At 32.8% G+C, this 21,776-nt stretch overlaps 1 protein-coding gene across 2 annotated transcripts in view; it reads left to right on the top strand.

Moving 5' to 3' along the window:
* LOC132912164 (ras-related protein Rab-32) overlaps positions 1-21,776 on the top strand; it is a 57,872-nt gene that overhangs the window by 13,018 nt on the left and 23,078 nt on the right. Inside the window, exon 1 of one of the 2 annotated variants that reach the window (XM_060969342.1) lies at positions 8,750-9,750. The exons of the other annotated variant lie outside the window; for it this stretch is intronic. Within the exon in view, the coding sequence (XP_060825325.1) occupies positions 9,556-9,750 (195 nt within the window). The 5' untranslated portion in view covers positions 8,750-9,555. Of the gene's footprint in view, positions 1-8,749; positions 9,751-21,776 lie in introns of those variants that run through there. 2 annotated transcript variants of the gene reach the window in all.

Genomic DNA, 21,776 nt, shown 5'->3' with positions numbered 1-21,776 from the left:
CCGTTTCTTATAACCATGATTTATCAGTAAAACACCATCGGTCCTCTGTCACTAACCGATAAAAGATTTACGGTATTTTCTTCTTAAAAATGTAATGTAGGAAACTCTGACGCAAGAATCTTCAAGATAAGCCAATTTGAAATTTGGTACAATTTGTTAGAATTCGCGTACGAGCACCGTTTCATCATCCACAAGATTTGTTATTAAATTTGGAAAAAATTAATTATCGAGATAACGAGGATTTTTTTCAAAAAGTATATAATCTTTTCTTTTTTAAATTCAATTGAAATCTTGATCGCTGATATTGAAAATTTTAGATCTAATTTGATTTACAACAAGTTACAGATAAACAAAATGTACATTTTCATTACTTTTCGAGAAATTCATTAATATGCACATTGATCTTTTCGAACGAACACGAAGGTCGAAAATATTTTTATACGAAATTTTAATATAAAAATTGTTCGTTGACCAGTATTTTCGTGGAATATGTCAACAATCGTACAACTTTTGTTGACAAAATTTTTCCCATCTGTAACAGTTACCAAGAAAGCTTTTAAAGAATAGAACTTGGGAGGGTGGTTTCACCCCTTAAATCTATGTCAGCGGAGCTAAAAAGGGGCACGTCTAGAAAAGAGAAATCTACGATTATCGACTGTTTTTTTAAAAGTTTCGTTCAAATCGGCGCCAGATTTTTCGCTGTTTCTTAGAAACCCGAATAACATAGGCGCCGCTTTTAATCTCGTTACGCTGTCAACAAGCAATTTCGCAATCAACCAATTAAACGAACTACAAAGAGCGTCCTCTTAACATGCAAAACATGGTAGCGTCTGAACGATTAACCAAAATCAAATTCGCTATCTACCTTAATCAACCAAATTTGCGACGTTCAGAAATTAAACGATCGATAAGACGATTTAAAAAGCGGACGAACCTAATGACTTCACAAAATTAGTCTCGACCTTTGGCGACTTCCGATCGATAAGCCACACGCTAATTACATCGATAACGAGATGAATTTTTAGCGAAAAACACGACGGGGATAATAACGACGAGACTGAGAACGAGGAAACAAGAGAATGAGAAATGGTAATTACTGTTTTTGCTGTTGCAATTTCGTTTGCAAATAACAGCGCTCAACGTTGCGTTGTATCAAATGGCAAACGATCGATGGTTCATCATGAATAGAGTGCGGATTTTATGCAAATTGACATATTTATGGGAGCAATTAGAACTTTTAAATAGGAATTCGTTTTACCCATTAAGAATCATTATTTGTTAATATTAATTACTATTTATTATATGATAGAAAGGGTATAAGTCAAATGTACATATATATAATACAATACTAAATATAATACAACATATATATACGAAATAAATGTCTGTACGTGTATATATGCCAAAAAGAAGAAAATAAAAGGAAAATAAATAAAAAAAATAAATAAAATAAATAAATAAAAAATAAATAAATAAAAAGGAAAATAAATAAAAGGAAAAAGCAGCAGAAAAAGAGCGATAGATATTAAGCAAAGTAAAATAAAAATATAATGCAATGACAAAAATATCAGTACTGAACGTATTAAGAAAACAGAAGTCTCAGTCACGTTAAATGTCCATTGGATTTGGGCTTTATAGTCAACATGTTAAGCCTCTAAATTCGCAAAACAAGTAATTGTAAACAAAAAAAGAGAAGAAAAAAAATAGAAGATCACGTTAAATGTAGTTTTATCACAAAAATATTCTGTTTCCACGGGAACAGCTCTGAATCTTCAAGAAAGTAAAACACGATTGCGTACTACACGTCGCATCGAACATCATTTCATCAGGAAAATATTCAGAGAAAATATTCTGTTTCTACAGGGAACATCTGCAAATCTTCCTTGCGAAGAAAGAAATACGCGTTTCGCGAAATAAATGTGGCCCGTTCAATTTCCATATATCGAGACGAGATTCAATTTGCTCTGCAACGCCAATTTGCCGATTTATGGCAGGCGTAGCATCGTAAATTCGCGAGAAACGTTCAATCGTTCTTGTTCCATCCTTTCCCCTTCCCACAAAACGACAACAGCCAGCCGAAAAATGTCATTGAACGCCACTGATAATCGGTACAAACTTTGAAACGAAAATTCTTTCATGTATTTTTTCCTGTTCTTTTTCTTTTTATTCCCCTGTCAAATCCACGAATTTTTATTTTTCCCGTCTTTTTATGTTTCGGTTACACGCGCACGATAGTTGAACCGTGTACCGCAGATAAAACATGAAAATAATCGTCCAAAGTTTTGTTGGCTATTTTTACAAGCGGAAGGCAATCTTTGTTTTACAAAACTGCGATACTCGCAATCAATCGAAACTCTGAATACATGAATACAGTTTGTTTTCGACCGTCGCTGTTCGATCGTGTTTATTCCGTTTGTTCAATCGAAATACAATTATTCAATCAAGGTCGTGTTCTTTGTTTCTCTATTCTTTTTCACTTTTTCAATGTTTTTTGGTTTCAGCTTTGATCACTTTTCGATACAGCGATGCCTTCTTGCCCATTTGTGGGAAATGTTTCATTGAAATTAACAATGGGTTTGTTAAATATATGTAATGATCGCGTAGTTAAGCTTTTTTACTTTATTGCGTTGAATAAATTGAAATTTGAGCAAATACGAGTAATATTATTACTTTAATAGATGGATTAGTTAAAATTAATCGATTCATTTATTTTTCTTTAATAGAAGATTTAAAAAAAAAGAAAAAAAATGAGACTTTAGTAACACATAGATACACTAAGGAAACTAAAACTGTTTTAAATGAGAATAGGTGGAAATTTCTTCCCACAACAACGACAGATACTTACATCAATGCATCGTTAAAGCTCATAATTAAAAAGGTAAAAGAATTGCAAAAGTGTAGAGTAACCTAAATAGGTTCAAAAATATTACAAAATCTAACTCGAAATGAAAGACCTAGAAAAGTTCAAGAAACTTCAAAAAGGTCAGTGAAGTAGAAGCAACGAAATCAAAACTATTTCTAAGTCTATTTCATATTAGTTTGTCTACAAAAAGTCTAATCCGAGAATCGTCGCGTGGAAATGTTATCACGGGTCGTTTCTGGGTTAAGAGAAATCGCGATCAATCCGGTTAAAATCCGTGTCTTCGTTGTCATGAATGATTTATTATCATCAAAGAGTTTTATTATCATTAATGTTAACCAATGCGATAATGTTACGCGCCTCGTCTATATTTGTCTTCCTGTTTTGATTAAAAATCCTAAATAACGATCATTGTTTTCGTTTCGAGCATCTTCTGTGATTGACCAAATCCCAATAGAATTATTCATCTCTTTCGACTAGTTTCTAGTTCCAATATTATGTTTTAAATTACGGTTCGAGGTGGCTCAATTTTAGATTACTGTATCAGCATGAGATTTAATTTTCATGCACCTACAAAACCGTGTGACTATCATTGTTTGCTGTATTATGACATTATACTATCACGTAATATAAGGCACAAAAGTATACTACAAAAATATCATCAAGTATACTACGAATATATCATGATACCACATATATTCCGTAATATATCACGTAATGTAAGGCATAAAAGTATACTACAAATATATCATGACACCACATATATTCTGTAATATATCACGTAATATAAGGCACAAAAGTATACTACAAAAATATCATCAAGTATACTACAAATATATTATGACACTACATATATTCCGTAATATATCGCGTGATATAAGGCACAAAAATATACTACAAATATATCATAACACCACATATATTCCATAATATATCACGTAATGTAAGGCACAAAAGTATGCTACAAATATATCATGACATCACATATATTCTGTAATATATCACGTAATGTAAGGTACAAAAATATACTACAAAAATATCATCAAGTATACTACAAATATATCATGACACTACATATATTCCGTAATATATCACGTAATGTAAAGCACAAAAGGATATTACAAAAATATCATCAAGTATACTGCAAATATATCATCAAGTATACTACAAATATATCATGATACCACATATATACCGTAATATATCACGTAATGTAAGGCACAAAAGTATACTACAGAAATATCTTCAAGTATACTACAAATATATCATGACACCACATATATACCGTAATATATCACGTAATGTAAGGCACAAAAGTATACTACAGAAATATCTTCAAGTATACTACAAATATATCATGACACCACATATATTCCTGTTCTCCAATGAAGTATCTTTTTTACGAGGTTTTACATTTCACTCTCGTAGTACAGCGTATCTCTATTTATTTGAATCGCATTTATTGAGACGAAATTTTAATTGATAGCTTTTACCGGTTGAATTCGCTTGTATGAACGCGAGCTCCAATCAATCGCGAACAAAAAATAATATTTATCGAGGAAAATTGATCATCTCCAGTTATATGTATAAACTGTTTGTTTCCTTGCAAGTTTAAACGAATGGAGTTTTGCAAAAATTTTTGCAGTCGTATGAAAGTGTTATTAAACAACAGGTAATCTAATATATTTGGATGTAATTAATTAGCATTGGTATTAGCATAGAAATACACAGTCGAATTTAACTTGAAGAAAACCTTTCGAATGAAGGAAGACAAGATGCACAAATGTACAAAATGCATATGATATTGAAAAATATATAGAATATTCAAAACAGAGAATTTGTTATAATTTCAAATAAATTAAACAAATCTCTAACTCTATCGTGTTCCTTCGTCCATTTTTCTCTTAATTTTATTTTTCTATAAATATGAGAAGATTCCTATTCGTACGCTTGATTCTTCGCTTTTAATCGATCACCTTGCAAAAACATTGCCAATCTTTACCGTTTGCTAAAATAAAAGCAAGACTGGCGCGTAAAAATTCGATGATCGTAACGACGTTCAATTCTATTTCTTCTTCTTGCGTTAAAAAAATAGGAATTTGACGAAGAAGAAAAAGAATGTAGCGATAACCCAGGCCATGTGAAAGCACCGGGAATCGAGACTCTTGTTCGTTGAATATCTTTAACAGTTTTTCACCATGCGATAAGCTGGCGTCGGAATCGACGTGCAGCTGATTTGTCGGCGAGCTGAAACTCAATTGTCCGATTCGTGTACGGACGACACAGGTAACGATGCAACGAGTACGGCTTCCGGTACTTGGATCAAGCTACAATCGATACTCGTCGCAATGAACCGACGCGATGGTTTAACAACTGCGTATGCGAAGCGCTGCCATGAGAAAAGCACTCTGCAATCGAGTTGAAATTTACTGACACGAATCGCGATCTGTGTCGATGTTCCACGCTGATACGCATATACGTCACGAGAATGAGGAAATTTGCGATTTGTTTGTAGAACGAGCTTGATGCTGTTCGATTAGATGTCTCGGTATACAAACATTTGTTTTTTTAATTGTACGACTATGCAGAGCAAGTATAGTGGTGTGTACTGTGCACACGTTTAAGGTTGAATTATTGTATTATAATTAAATGGAGAATATACACGTGCAAAAATTCGTATCTTAAAATGATGAGAAAATAGAATTTTCAGATGGAAAAACTTGTTTTTTCATTACACACGTATGTAGAGCAAGTACTGTGTACACTTTTTGCGGTTCAATTATTATAATTAGATGGTGAATACACACGTGCAAAAATTCGTATTTTAAAATGATGAAAAAATGGAACTTTCAGGTGGAAAAATTTGGTTTTTAATTACAGGCGCGTCTAAAGCGAGTATTTTCGTGTGTACTGGGCACACGTTCAGGGGCGAGATATTATAATTAGATCGTGAATATTTATACAAAATTTCAGATTCTTATAAGAAGAATAAAACAGTGGATCTCGAGCAGAAAATATTATGCTATCTATTGAATATTGTAAAAAGTACTGTACTTCGTATGTGTTTTTGCATATTAGGTGCATCCTACACAAAAATGCATAGAATTTCACGAATCCACAATTTAATTGTAATAACAACGGAGTTTATCGTGTCAGGTTGAGCAATAATTTTCTATAGAAATTAATATCTTCATTTACACACTTTTATGCAATTCAGTCACTTGTGTGTGTTTACTTTCAAAGTTGCAATAAAAAGTGCAATAAAAAACGAACGCTACAGAGTTGAATTTCAAAGTTAAAATTGGATCTTCAATTTGGTTTATGGAATTTATTTAGTTTGATCGAATATAGTATTAATAGTAATAGTATCAAGTTATAATAGTATTAAGTGTAGTATTAAAGTAATATATAAATTAAAATAAATTCGTTCATAATTGTTTCATGATAAAACATCGGTTAAGACAAGAATTGTGAATGGAAGTTGACGAGTCATTCGGAAAAGTAAAGAATTAGTGAAAATAGAGGACTGCATAGAAAATGTACACGATGACAGTGATAAAAAACAGGAAACAGATAAAATGAACGAATAATAGGACAGAAGCTGCTTACGTCAAGGGAATTTTATTTTCATGAGTATCTGTTTTTGAAATCATTAAACAATTTTACAAGGCTGAATTTATAACACATCAAATGTTGGCGTAAATTGATAAATAAGTAAATTGTGAAATTGTCGCTCGGCGATTAGTATTTTTAGTCGTAGCTCGACGCAATTTTCTGCCAACGTTTGTGAAATTTTTAAAACACAGAAAAATGTAAAATTTTCTAACAATTTCCTGATTTATCACAAACGATAAAAAGTCATAAAATCTTGTCAAAACGTGCAAAATTGTTCGACCGAGTTCTCGTTATTTTTGGAATTATAACACTGAATTTTTCTTATCCCTTAAAAACGGAGACACGACGATTGCTTATGAGAACAAAAAAGTTACTGCGTTTCTGTATACTACTTGCCTTGGGGAAAAGAGCTTTTAAGCTACCAGCGATTTTAAGCGTTCAAAGGTTCGTCGGACAAGTCTGGCACTTCCAGCGTTATTTCGTCTACGTGAGTTAGACTGAAACTCGCGATCCAGACTTTTATTTTCATCTTCTTACTTCTAATATTTTTTTATATCTAGTCAGTGTTTAGAATGATTGCTGTTTGGTTTTGTTTTACACTGTCTTACTGAAAATTTGACCGACCTTTTGTTGATAGTTATTTTCTGATTAATTTATTAGTAACTTTTCAATCAATTGGAAACTTGAAGTTTTAAATCTTATTGTTTTTCCCCCAAATTTCAATTCTTAGAATTAGAAGATTACCGCAGGACTCTGATTAATCTCCTCCAAATTTTATCGAAATTTAAGACATAGAATTCCAAAGAAGATGTTTGAAATTTCACTAAAATCCAAGAATCGGAACTCCATTCAATCTCCAAACCTTGCTAAAGTCTACGAATCGATACTTTCTTTCACTTTCAAAGTTTGAAAAAGCTCGAAAGTCAAGATTTAATTCGATGGAATGACTCCAACAAATCTTCAAATGTTACAAAAATCCAGGACTTGTTTGGTTCAGAATTTCCTCCAAGCTTCGCCAAAATTCAACACTTGTTAAATTCACGAGTTCCTCCTTTCGTCAGGATTTCTTCGCTTCTTCTAAATTTCAGAAAAATTCAGCCCATCTTTGACAATTAGAATTCCCTGTAAATTTCAGAAAAATCCTTCAATTCGGATCATTCTACAGATCTCGAGAAAAGTTCAGAACTTCTGAAATACAGGCTCTTTCTACAAATTTCCCCAAGAATCGCAGAAATTTCTGCAAATTTTTAAAAAATTCAGGCCATCTTCGACCTAGAGCTTTCGTCGCCTCAAAAATCCAGGACTTTCCTCACATTCGGAATTCTCTCAGATGTTAAAATTCAACATCGATGATACTCTGACGAACGTGATCTCGCGAAACGCGTTATAAATATACGTTGCTCCTCCCAAAACCGAGAATATTCTACGAGAGATATCGCTATTCTATACATTGCAGAAGAAGATTTAATAATAAGATAAGAGTGGCCACGCGACCGATTTGTGCGTCTTGTATTTCCGCGCATCGAAAAGAAACTGTGGCTGCACGACGACGCCTAGGCACCATCATTTTTTTCTATCGTCAACAGACGATAACGTGTCGCCAACGATAACGTTTCCCAGACTAACCCCGGGACCAATAAATGCTGGGACTTTGCCTCCGAGTAGCGCACAATCCACGCGGTCGTTTCACAAATTCACGCTTCTCCCACGCATCTCCTTTTGCCTCTTCTTCGATTCCGATCGGATCCAGCTCGTTCCATCATCAATTGGAACGTAGACCTTCGAAGCTAAATATGAAGCAATCCTGGAAGATTTTTCTATTCGAAAATATTATTGATATTTATAAAATGGACGAATTATACATAATTACCAAGTAATTTAATTTACTGAACGAATAGTGTCTGAACGTGATATTGAATTGAACCGGTGTTGGTGCGGATTACAAGATTTTTCGTGAACATTCTGTGAATTTTGGTGATTTATCAATGGAAGACGATCTGTGAGTATTTTCAGAAGTTGTATGGTACTTTTAACAGAAGCTTAAAGAACAAAGAAGCGTTGTTTATGGAGATTTTGTTGTCCATGTTATTTAATATCAGTCACTAAATAATTAGCGTTTAGAATGCAGAAACAATCAGCTAATATCCAATGATCAACTTTGTACTGTTACATAGTGAGTTTCCCAAACATTGGTGGATTGATAGCGTTGCTTGAGAAAACTGGAGGACTGTCGTGTTTAGTAGACGCTGTTGTATAATAACTTGAACCATGAAGCCGTTCGAATAGTCATCGGTGCTCTGCGGAAGATGAAAGTCGAGGAAGGTTTTGTGCCGAGCTTGTCTTCAGGAAGTTTTCTAAGAAGACTTTATTGAAAGGCTGTATTGCTTCCTCGAGAATAAGTCTTGTTTATAATTGCAGTAGAAAATAATTGAGAATCGAGCAAAGTCGCAGATATAAAATATTGAAAGTGCTATCAGAGGCAATCTTTTTACTGCACAATTGAAAAGGTAATTTTGTGTACTAGCAAAGAGTTGAATTGAATATCGAAACTCTACAAAATAAAATTAGACAGTATATTAAAATTGGAGCCTCTCCAAATACGATGATCAAACTTACAGATATTTCAAATTATTAATAATATTTAAAAAAAAAAGAAGTTAAAAAAGAACAAATATTCTAGCAATATCGAAGCTTATCGACACAGTAAAAACCAGTTAGAGACACTCGAAATATTGCACAGTTCCAAGCAAAGTAACAGATATTCAAAGTTATCAATAATACTTTATCGAAGAAGAGTCAAGAAAACGTGTATTAAAGAGAAATTCTACAGAGATCGAAGCTTATCGGTATACGACAAAAACTAATTAGCATCTTTTTAAATATACACAGACCGTCGTAAATGTCGTAATGCTAAAGATCATAGAATACTGCATCGACGTAGAAACCAAGTAAAAATATCTGCGCACATCGAACGATAAAAAATATTGAGATTTTTGTGGCCTTCTCAAGCCACTGGTTACCAAGTTAATTACTCATAACTGATTGGAAGTATTGGGACGTAAAGTTCCTCATCTTTGAAAATGTTGGATCGTAACGTGGTGTTGGTTCTTCGAACCAGACAAGACAGGACTGAAAGACGTTTGAGACACATAAAGGAGGCGAATCCGCCACCGATGGAACCACCGCCGCAGTTGCTCAATAACAATTACCTGTACATCGATCTGAACATGAACTTCAGCGAGAACACTAAGCAACAGCCCACCAAAACGAGAAAGGTAGGCTTTTTTTGATATTGCTACTGCTATTCTCATGAAAATCTTCAGATTTTCGTCTGTCTTTGTTGGAATATCAATTCGTTTCTTGCATTGATTAGGAGGATTGATATTTAGGAAAGAATATTTTTTATCTGAAGGTAACAAAAGTTTCTTCGAGGACGATTGCTTTGAGACGATAATAAATTTATTGAAATTTGTGAATTATAAATATTATATTTTAATTACTATATTATAATTATAAATATTATGCGTTATAAGTGTAGGGTTATCGAATATACTAAAATGTATAGATTATTAATATTTTTTATCTGAAGGTAACAAAAATTTTTTTAAGGGTGGTTGTTTTGAGAAGATAATAAATTTATTGAAATCTGTGAATTACAAATTCGTTATCGAATATACTAAAATGTATAGATTATTAATATTTTTTATCTGAAGGTAACAAAAATTTTTTTAAGGGTGGTTGTTTTGAGAAGATAATAAATTCATTGAAATTTGTGAATTACAAATTCGTTATCGAATATACTAAAATGTATAGATTATTAATATTTTTTATCTGAAGGTAACAGAAATTTTTTTAAGGGTGGTTGTTTTGAGAAGATAATAAATTTATTGAAATATGTGAATTACAAATTCGTTATAAGTGTTCGGTTATCAAATATATTAAAATGTATAGATTATTGAAATTGTGCTTTTGGAAATACAATGAACTTTAAGAGAAGAATAGACGACAGAGTGAATAAACTTGATCCCATGGATAAATAGGATGCGTGAGAAGAAGAGTATCATAGATGTGTTCTCTAAGACCGAGTTATTTCACTTTCTCCGACTTAGTATCGCCGTGAGAGAATCTCGGTTCGATGAAACCGAGCGAAAATAATTAGGTTTAGAGGCGCAGCCGGAGGATACCGGAAACGGTATAATTCGTTTCGTAACAGCGACAATTTGACATCTCTTTCCGGTGCCATTATTCGTCTACCGCGAGTAATTAACCGCCTTGTCAAACATTTATCGCGATAATTGCTAATAAATCAAACGAAAATTATCGAGGATTAACTGTTCAACCGGAAAAACTTCCTCGTTTATTTTCTTCGTGAAAATAATTGCTACTTACAAATTGTCAATTATTTTAATAGAAAGTTGTACACGTAGCTGCTTTAGAGAATTGGAATTTTACTTTCATTTAACGCACATAAATTCTAAATGTTCAAGTTGATTTTATGCAATTTTTGTGTGGTTAAATATTTTGGCGAATTTTTATTTTTCCAGTGAATTATTTCTAATTCTTTCAAGATAGGGTTTTTCATTCTTTTTGTGAATGAACGTACGCAGTAATATGACGATAATGATTGTAATACACTTAAATTTGAAGGAAAAAGGTGGACCAAGCGGAGCTTTAAAATGGAACATGTAGATTCATTCGTAACGAGATCCTATGGTTCAATAAGTTTTAGAAAAATTGCCTTTTCAGTGTTACTTTAGGACGTTATGTTTCATTAGTCCTGAAATTACGCTTCAGAAATAGCTTTCTATATTGTAGTATAATTTATCACTGTGCTTTATAAAATATGTGTTATCGATAGAACCACGAGACACGATAAGTCCAGAATCGATTTTTGGGTTCATTTTACAGAAGAGATTTTTCTAGGACATTTTATAGAATCTAGAATTTTGTAGAAACAGAATTTTGTTGAATTGTATTATATGATTTTATATAAAGCTTTTATAGAATATAGATCTTTAGGGATCTAGAATTTTGTAGTTTTCATAGAATCCAGAAATTGAAATTTTATGTTTCCTCGACAGGAATTTTATAGTATCGCTTATTTTTATTCTGTAAAAATCCTTGTTCGTATTTTACAAAAAGAAAGTTAAACAAGGTATCACAGTAGTTCTTTTTATTCTCTATACAAAAACACAAAATATTAAGAATTGATAATTTAAGCGAGATATTTCCATTATAATTCCACCAAATTTAGCGTACGAGAGACAAGGCAATCACAAACGCAGGATTATCGTCTTCCGTCTTTCCTCCCATACGTCTTTTTCATACGTCCTCTTCGTACGTCAAACTTCACAAAATTAAGATTAAAGTATCTTTCGAACAAAGTGTCCTCACGCACAACAAGTATCTTGATACTTTTGTACAGAGAATTAAAAAAAGACGCATCAATCGATGGATAAGAAAATATAAGGTTTCCTTTAAAGAAACGCCAATAACCTTGAAATTGCTTCAATTTTCCCGGAGAATGTTCTTCGTACAATCGTAAATAAGGCAGATATTTAGGTGATCTGATTTACTTGAGACACCCTGTATAAGAGTGCGTGTGCCTGGAGAAAAGGACAGTAGCGTAGAATAACGAGACAGAACTTGTAGGATGTCTCGTCAGTCAACAGTCTCAGGTATTCATAGGATTCTCCCCTTGGAAGCAACGAGGCTGCACGTCGCTCGTAATTTGGCTTACTGTCAACCTTTTAGCAGAGCTTTCACCGCCAGGCATCCTTCTCTCTTGGTTGCTGTCGAATCGCGAACAGACGAATCGCCATTGTCGTCGCGAGAATGTAAGTTTTCACCGTCACTCTACGTAGTTCATTCTCTAAAAATTCATCTGTCTGTTCTGAGACGCTTTGTGTTCGTAGAAATATATGGTAAAATATATCGTGGTCAATGAAAAATTACTGCGTGCAACACGTGTCAGATAAACGTGGAGAATCACTACGATTAATCATGGTTAATTTAAAACTATGGTGTGGGAGATGCGCAGGTATTTATTTCTGAGTAAATCTAGCGATGTAATTGTATATTATTTAATTCTGCAGTGAAATTCGATCGACATAAAATTCCTAAGGTTTCTTAAATTCTTGAGATTTCTAAAATTGGATTAGAAAAAAAAAAAAAAGGATTTTAAGGTTTCATTGAGAATTGAAATTAGGCTGTTGTATCATATTCGCATGGGAGATATTTTCTTAAATTTATGATAAATATTCGAGAAACTATTTTTAGTAATTTCTCCGGTGATTAATTTGAAATTATGGTGTGTGAAATGCGCAGGTATCTATTTTTAGCGACTTAATTGTTTATTATTTAATTCTGCAGTAAAATTCAATTGACATAAAATTCCTAAGGTTTCTTAAATTCTTGAAATTTCCAAAATTAGATTATTAAAAAAAAATAGCATTTTAAGATGCGCTGAGATGTCATTGCGAGAATGTAGATGCCAAATGGCGAATGAAATTAGGCTGTTGTATCATATTCGCATGGGAGATATTTTCTTAAATTTATGATAAATAATCGAGAAACTATTTAATAATTTCTCCGGCGATTGACAACGAGAGAGCTAATTTGAGTTTTATTATGAAATTAGCATCGGGCATCGTGCGATTAACGAAATCTCACGAATCTTTTTCTAATTAAAGCTATCACCTTAATTCAATCTATTTGATAACGTTATCTGAGTGTTGCATAATTTTATTTGCCGCTGTTTCCAAGATATTCAGCAGGATATCAAAATTACATAAACTCGTTCGTAAATAATCGCTCGTAGAGCTCTTTATTTCTGCTACACTCTTTCTTTTTTACATGCTTTCGTTCATGAATTCGGAGAATACTTACAGAATCTTTCTCGTTAGATTAATCGGATAAAGTGGTCTAATCATAATTCTACTGAAACGTTACGTCATATATTTATTTATAAAACTACTATCTTTTCTTCGGGTTCTATCAAAAAACAAGCTAAAAAGTTAATTTCATGAAAAATCACATTTTTATTATTTCACGTGCATCTGTGTTTACTGAAAAAACATTATATAATCGTATCAAAATATTTGCTGTTATTTCGATTGCCTATATTCGATGAAATATTTGAAGAAAAATACACAATTAAATGAATTGAAATCGAAAATTTGAAGAACATTGTCCTTTTCATCAGTTTTTCTCATCAATCACGTATACTTTGAATTGCATAGATTTTTTTTTATAGAGAATTCATTATGATTTTCAACTTGTGGAACGTCAATCGTACGTCGTACGTTCCAATACATACGTAACGTAGGTGTAGGTTCTTGCGAGTGTTAATCCTCGTTAATTTGCGATTACAGCACTTGTCCCTGTTCCCTGGAAAGATAATTCCCTGACATTCCCGTCGCGAGGGAATTGCGTCCGCAATTAGATTTCCATCGACCGATTTCGAAGATCATTTTTATCATTTACTTTCGTAATCGTCGCGGTAAAAATTAGCGAAGTTACGTGAAAATGTGATAGAAATATGGATATTATAATTTGTCGAAGCTTGCAAAATTCACTTTAATATTTTCATATACAGAGTGAAACTTTAATAACAAGCTAATTGTTAAGATTATTCAGTGGATGGAATTAAATAAATGCGTGAGCAAACTGCAAGGTATTGAAAGTGTATATATTGTGACTAGTAAATTACAAAATATGTGGTACAATGTGAGCCTATCCAGATCCTCTCTCTAGCAGCGTTACCCTTAGACTAAAGGCAACTGCCTCAACCAACATCGGACGTGTACCGCTTATGGCCTTTCCTAAACGCATTCTTTTGTCTATGCGCCTTCGAAGACCTTAGGCGGTTGAGAAACCGAAGACCAGATGTTGAGTTTTCTCAGAAGTGACGATCACTTCAACACTAATGATTCATTAAAATTTGTATCGTATTGTATTGTATTGCATTATATCGAGATTTATACCTATTACAGTCTGTTAATTAAAATTGATAAATGTAATAAAGTAAGGCCATGAAAATAAGATTCATTGTGTTTTTGTATGATCGAAAGTTTAAACTGAGCGATTGCTAAAATATTAATATAGTAATAGTAGTATTTATTTATGTATTTTTTTTTACCTCTCGAAAAACCTTTGAAAAACAGGATTTGCGATTATAATTTTTCTTCGAGGAAACGATATTAATTTTTCAAAATAAACGGAAGAAGAGAACGACAACATTGACTTATTTTCAAATAAATAACTTAAGTGATCTTATTTAATTAAAAGAAATATAAGATAAAAGTTCTCCTTATCGTTAAAATCAATAAAATATTGTTATCTAATAAAAATAAAAATAAATAGTTGATACATAATAAATAATAAATAAAATATTTAAAGTATAAAAAAACATCGTACCGATGTTGGCTGAAATTTTCACAAATAATAAAATTAAATCCAATGACAATTTGATAAATATTTAATACATATTAATATAATAAATATTTATATTCTTACTTAAAAAGTCTAGATTTTAATAGAAAAGTTGTATAACTAACTGTATACCATTCGTAATTCGTAGAACTAAAAGAATATGTTTCGAGGAGTGTAATTTGCAACTGTTATAAGTCAAATTACGTCGATGCAAATAGCAAGCTGATTGCAGGTAGACAGCATTATACCTAATAGTCTTCCAAGTTTCGTGAGACTTGCGAATCTGGATCAAAGATTTCTTCAGGTCAGGGTTTCAAAGCTAATAAGCCTTAAAAGGTCAAATGGTTTGGATGGATCGATAAGTGGTATAATGGTTGTTAAACCAAGTGAAACTTATTCTTTGCTATTTAGCTGTTTGCGTCCATTTTATTCGCAATCTTAATATTTTCTTTGATAATTTGTTTGATAGTCACACAGAATTTCGACTTAAATAGAAAATACTCTAAATCGAACGAAAAGAGCCGTTGTTTCGTACGCATTGATTTCATGGAATAAAAACTTCTGCACGACATTTCGTAGAGTTTTGGATATCAAACCTAAAATTTGGAATTTTCTGGATTTCACAAAATATAAACCTTTAAGAATTTTAAATTGTATGGATTTTATGGAATTTACATACACGTGCGTAGATTTTATAGAAATATTTTTAAGTTCCGAACAGACTTTAGTTCTTTTTCGAATCGTAATTTTCACTGATGATCACGAACGGTTTCACACGGAGAAAGGGAACTTTGTTTTCTCGTGTAAATCCATAATTACGCTAGTTTACTGTCTAATTAATATTGCCAGGCTCGAAGTTCTTCTTTTGATCGACATAACATGACGAATTAATGGGGCATATGGCGATCGTCGTGGTTTATCGATCGTTTCTTCCTTAGGAGATTGTTTTCTTCATTTCACGCGCGTTGACTTGGAAACCTTCTCTCTTGGCGATAAATTAATCAGCTGTCGAAAATGTTTCTAGCATCATCGACATCTGCGGTAACTATTCTTATCAATATTTTTCTTATAAATTCTTTTTACAAATTTCGATGATTCTTCGGTTTATAAACGAACTTTGTAACTTCTTTAACTGTGTACTGAGAAATGCATATCCTGAAATTTGTAGTTTCTTACAAATATTACTATATTATTGTTTCTAATTATATATATGTAATATTATTGTAGTATAATTTTGTCAAATATTATTTTGCATGTTTCACATACTACAGGAAGTTACGAGCTCTTTCTATCTTGTTTCAAACACGATATTTTCGATTTGACATAATTTACAAAGTATAGTGTTCGTATGTCCCTTTTTTAAGTTTAAAGGACAATGCTTCAGTTTCGTGAAATTGAAATATCTGTCATTTTATCTTTTAAATTATATTAAATGTACACATTTGTAGCACAGACTGTGCCAGGCTTTAAACTCACTACAATAAACAGATAATAATAATAATAATTGATAGCAATAATTATTATTTAATTTTTCGAATACGAAAATGCTTTGTAACTTCATATCAAAAGTCTTCGACTGAATAAATTCGACATTTCTTTTCATTAAAAATAAATAGAACGTAAACGATAAACATATTATCTGATTCACGTATTCATAATTATCTAACAATAATTCATAGTTATGTACGATGTTTCACGACTAGCCAGGAATTCTATTCGCAAGGCAAACTATTTTACAATTGAAATCAAATTCAAAGGAACACGCTGCGTTTCGAGATTTAATATGTTCATTTTCCATGTTCCCTTTCATCGTACACATATCGTTGCGTGATCAATATGCATATTATGCGTCGCATAATTTTACCACTTGATTGATCAACTTGTCTGTAATCTTGAAAACGATCGTTGTTTTTTACGTAGAAATAAGCTTTTGCCATTAATACGCTGTCGATGGATGCATCGTTGACAAACATCTTCATATCGGGAGGAATGACTGTTGTTTTTCTGTCGATTTGCATAATCGTTTACGTGACACGTTGTTCGATCTTCGTTACGAAGGCAAATTAAAATTCATATCTTCGTAATTAACGTGGAAAAAGAATTGCTCGTAAATAGACTGGAAATTATAAGTTTTAATTTCATCCTTCAATGTTTTCTAACTTGGTGCAATAAAACAGTTGCTCTTTAAATATAGAAACTCTAGTTTCTACTATCTTACCTTACAATCACAAGTTGATATAAAAATTCGTATTGGTTTATCAAGAGAATTTGTTAGGATAGGCAAAATCATTTGTAATTGTAAAAGGACAGTTACAAACTCTGAACATTAACAAAATTGATCTATATACTGACTATATATACAAGTATATATATAACTGCGAACATTCTAAGAAGATAGCATGATTATTAATCCTGCAAGTTCTTTTATTATTGTTGTCTTTTATTATTGACCTAATTGTGGTTTTCTTACGTTAAAAGTTAAAAAGTATCTCAAGTGTGAGCAATGTACGACTGAGCTACGTATGAAGTAAAAATATGGACTTTCAAGCTAAAATTACGAAATCCTCTTGCGTTTAAAAAAATGAATTTTAAAAGGTCAGAAACTACGTGAAAGTCACATAATCGATTAATGCATAGAAAGCAAGAAAAAACACGATCATTTTAATTCATACGAAAATACAGTGGCTGATGAAAGAAAGTTTAAAATTGATACATTGTGAATTTTAGTAACTTTCGTACTATAAATGTTTTACCACGTTGATAACATCCGTCCTGTGATATATACAATATATACAATAATTTAGATGCAATATGTGCGATATTTACAATACTTCATACATGATATTGCTCTTACTAAATGTAAATTTATAAAACCATGGTGTCTTTCTGTACTTCTTATTTTACAATGTAAGCTTCCTTTCGTAAATAAACGAAGCATAAATTATTGTTAAAATCTCAGCATCCACTTCGATTTATAAATCAGTTCCAAGGCAATTCAGAAAAAAAAAATCGAAAAGAAGTGGTGTCTTTCTGTACTTTATTTATTTTACAATGTAAGCTTCCTTTCGTAAATAAACAAAGCATAAATTATCGTTAAAACCTCAGCACTCACTTCGATTCATAAATCAGTTCCAAGGCAATTCGAAGAAAAAATCGAAAAAAAAAGAAAAAATTCGTCCTGACTGTCGCGTGATAATCGCATAATTCATATGGCGTGGCAACCATAGAGGCCGTGCGAATTTATCAGAATCGCGAAGAAAACCAGTATCTTACATAAAGCACCCCACGAGAGAACGACGACATAACGACGACGATGACGGGAGAATCATAGACATCGAGGTCGTCCTTAAAGGATGTACGATGCTCCTCATCCTTGATACGTCACACAGAACAAGCGAATGATCGCTAATCGATGAAGTTAATTACATGACTCGAATGGGGAAAACAGGCTGACCGGATCGTAAAAATACGTTGACTAAACCTGCTTTCGTATCTTTGCCTGCAAATACTACGTTTCCTATCGAATCGTTATATAATTTCGAGGACGCGGATGATCAAGTAAATTTCTCAGATTTGCTTGAATTTGTATACCGGCTGCGGAAAACAAAGAATCGAATAGCCAAGTATCTATTGGGTTGGCAACTAAGTGATTGCGGATTTTGTCATTAGGTGGTATTGACAAAATCCGCAGTCACTTAGTTGCCATCTCAATAGTTGTAACTGGGTACAGTAACCACTGTAATTAACAATACAAAATAATTGTAACCACTGGTTTGCACAGGTAGAGCGAGTTCATTGATCTTCCTCGGTTAATGGACTAAAGTCTTCCGCAGTAATTACGACGAACATGTTGACAAACGACCGCGACCTTGGCTAATAATGGGCAACCGTGGCCAGAAAATTACGATCTGACCTGATAATAACGTACAGTTGCGTCTTACACCGGTTGCGCTTAAGAACGGTTTACATAAGCGCGGTGAGAGGATACATGATGGTATGTGGCACGCTTAGAAACTTATGTAACCCGCGAATTCCACGCGGATTCACGGAGGATCTGCTATCTTGCGACCTGGTGATGGCTTTACGCGCCGAATGTCCCTTTCGTGGTACCCGGTTCAGTCGGCCTCGGTTTGTTTCAGCGGCAATCTGATTTATTCTTGTCAAAATTATTTTTAAAAATTGATTATTATTTTTTTTTATTATTATTATTGTTGAAGTGATCGCCACTTGTAGGAAAACTCTACATTTGGTCTTCGGTTTTCTCAAGCGCTGAGGCCATCGATAGCGCATAGACAAAAGAATGCGTCGATGACAGACCATAAGCGGTACACGTGCGACGTTGGCTTCAGGGTTGTTTTAGTCTCAGGGTAACATTGCTAGCGTGCGGATCTGGACCAGCTTACGTTGTATTCCACACTTTGTACTTTAATATTCACAATATATATATATACTTACAATACCTTACAATTTACCCACGCGTTTCTTTAATTCCACATACATCGAATAACCTTAACAGTTATTAACCAATTAACTGGGGAATTTAGTCTTAGAAATGTGTCGTGGGATTAGGTCGTGGAGTGCGTAAATAAATACAAGCTACGACGAGTATGCACGTCAACACGAAGAAAAGAAGAAAAGTGGGAAAGAGATGGTGGATGTACACGTATGCAGATTTGTAAGAAATTGAAAGATTTCGAAAGATGCAAAAACAGTGTATAATATAAAATAGCGTGTAAAACATCCATAGAAACAAATCTTCCCGCAGTTACGTTAATAAAAATATCTGTTGGAATACAACTATATTTCACACATAGGCACAAAACCCTTACACAGACACCTACACAGGCATTTGAACAGGACACTTACACAGGTCATACTCGTTACTGTATAGAGAGTGGGGTTCAAAGTATTTAAAGGATCATGGGTTACTACCTAAGTAACTAGTCTGAGAGTAACTGGCGAACAATCAACAATTCTTGTATACGTTGTTAATTATATCACTCGCTTATATACATTTGGTTCTGTGTAGTTCTGTTTAATAAACATCATTGAATATTATTTCAACACAAACATTGTGTCTTCCAAAGATTATTAATTTTAACTTCAAGATTAAATTCTAACAATATCAATACGCAGAAGCTTCCCCAAATAGAATGTTTATATAGTTGACGACTATTGTATAACAAAATAATAAATCTGAAAAGGGAAGCAGATAATGTTGGTCAATTAAAAAGATTGGCGTGCGTTTGTCAATTAAGATTAGGAGAAGAGAAATCAGTTTTAATCTTCCTCTGGTTAGATCCGAACTCACCCATTTTGTTGCGAGCTCGAACTTTGAACTTTATGACTGGCTCATCCCCGTTCGCTGTTAATTAATTAACGGAATTACCAATGGCCTGCAGCACGCCAGCCGGCGACACGTAATTAGTGCATGAAAAGTGGCTGCAAGATGCTGTTTCGCATAAGACGGGTTCTATTATCGTCTCTGTGTTTGTGCATTAAACAGAGCAGAACTATTATTCTATAAAGAAAATCATTGACCGTCGTTTGAGATACAAAACAAAATGCAAATTTTTGCTTTAGCGATTACCAATGGAAATTTCTTGATATTTTCGTTACGTGCAAACTTTACGAGAGTACGATATGATTTTGATATTTGCTTTTGCTGTAATTTTAAAATAATTGCCACTAAGGAAGGTTTAACGTCTGGCAAGATTAAGTTAAGATGGGATTACTAGGAAATTTTTATATCGAGAACGTTGATTTCTTTATCGTATTATCATAAATATTTTGATAAATAAAGAAAAACATAGATTTATGATACTATTTTTATCGCATTTAAAGGGAAGTAACGATTCAAAAGTTAGTACATTTGCGAAGCTTATTTAATCATTCTTAATCCTTGGGTGTTATGCATCCAAGAGAATTTTTCGTTTAATTGTGAACATCGTTCATCTTAGATATATCTTTGTATCGGATATATCTGTTTTAGCGAATTTTATTGCTGAAAGAAGACTATATTTGCTTGAAAAAACAATCGATATATTTTTAGCATTTAGATATCAAGTTCAGTGTGTAGTCACAGTCACGAGATTACAGATTCAGAGAGAAGATAGCTATAGTCGATTGAATAGCTCAGTTACTCAATACCTCGCTATCAATTTGATCAACTGACTCATATTCTCTTTATATCTTTCCAATACGTAGTCTACTTCATGTATCTTATCTTTCTATTGTATCAATCAGTTCTAAGAATTACTTCATTTATTCAAAATAATCTTAATCTAAATTGGCAACCATCTTTAACCCCTAGAATATAAGTTAAATAAATTTCAAACGTTAAATTCCATTAAGTCAGTCTAACTCTTCTTTATCAAACAATTTTAGATTTTTCGATTTTCTATCTTTTCTCCCTTCAGTTTTATGAATAAATTCCATCACCAATCCTGTCGCATTACCAATATCATACCTTTTCACTTGATTCTCTTTTCAGTTACCTACCATACATCAATGATTGTTTTAATACAAACATATTCAAAAACACCAGACATACTGAAGTCAACAATTATTCTACTGCCAATAATTCTTCCATTTTATTCACTTTCTATTTATCACGAACAAACTGCTCAAAAACATCGACTTACTTAACACGAGCAAACTGCCCAAAAGTTTCGAACCAGTTCCTCCTATCGGCATTCATAAAATAGCAATGATCTTCCTACAAATCAACAATGATAAACATCTAAAAATTCCTCTACACTGTTACACTAGATCATACTCACTTGTACTATCTATAAACATCCACAGAATTCATTCGAAATATCAACTTCGCGTGCTGCAAATCTAATGTAATAGTTCATACAGTCTC

The sequence above is a fragment of the Bombus pascuorum genome, chromosome 11 (genome assembly GCF_905332965.1).
Source record: "Bombus pascuorum chromosome 11, iyBomPasc1.1, whole genome shotgun sequence".
NCBI lineage: Eukaryota > Metazoa > Arthropoda > Insecta > Hymenoptera > Apidae > Bombus > Bombus pascuorum.
The sequence above is the reverse complement of the archived record's forward strand: the minus strand, read 5'-3'. Positions and strand labels throughout refer to the sequence as shown.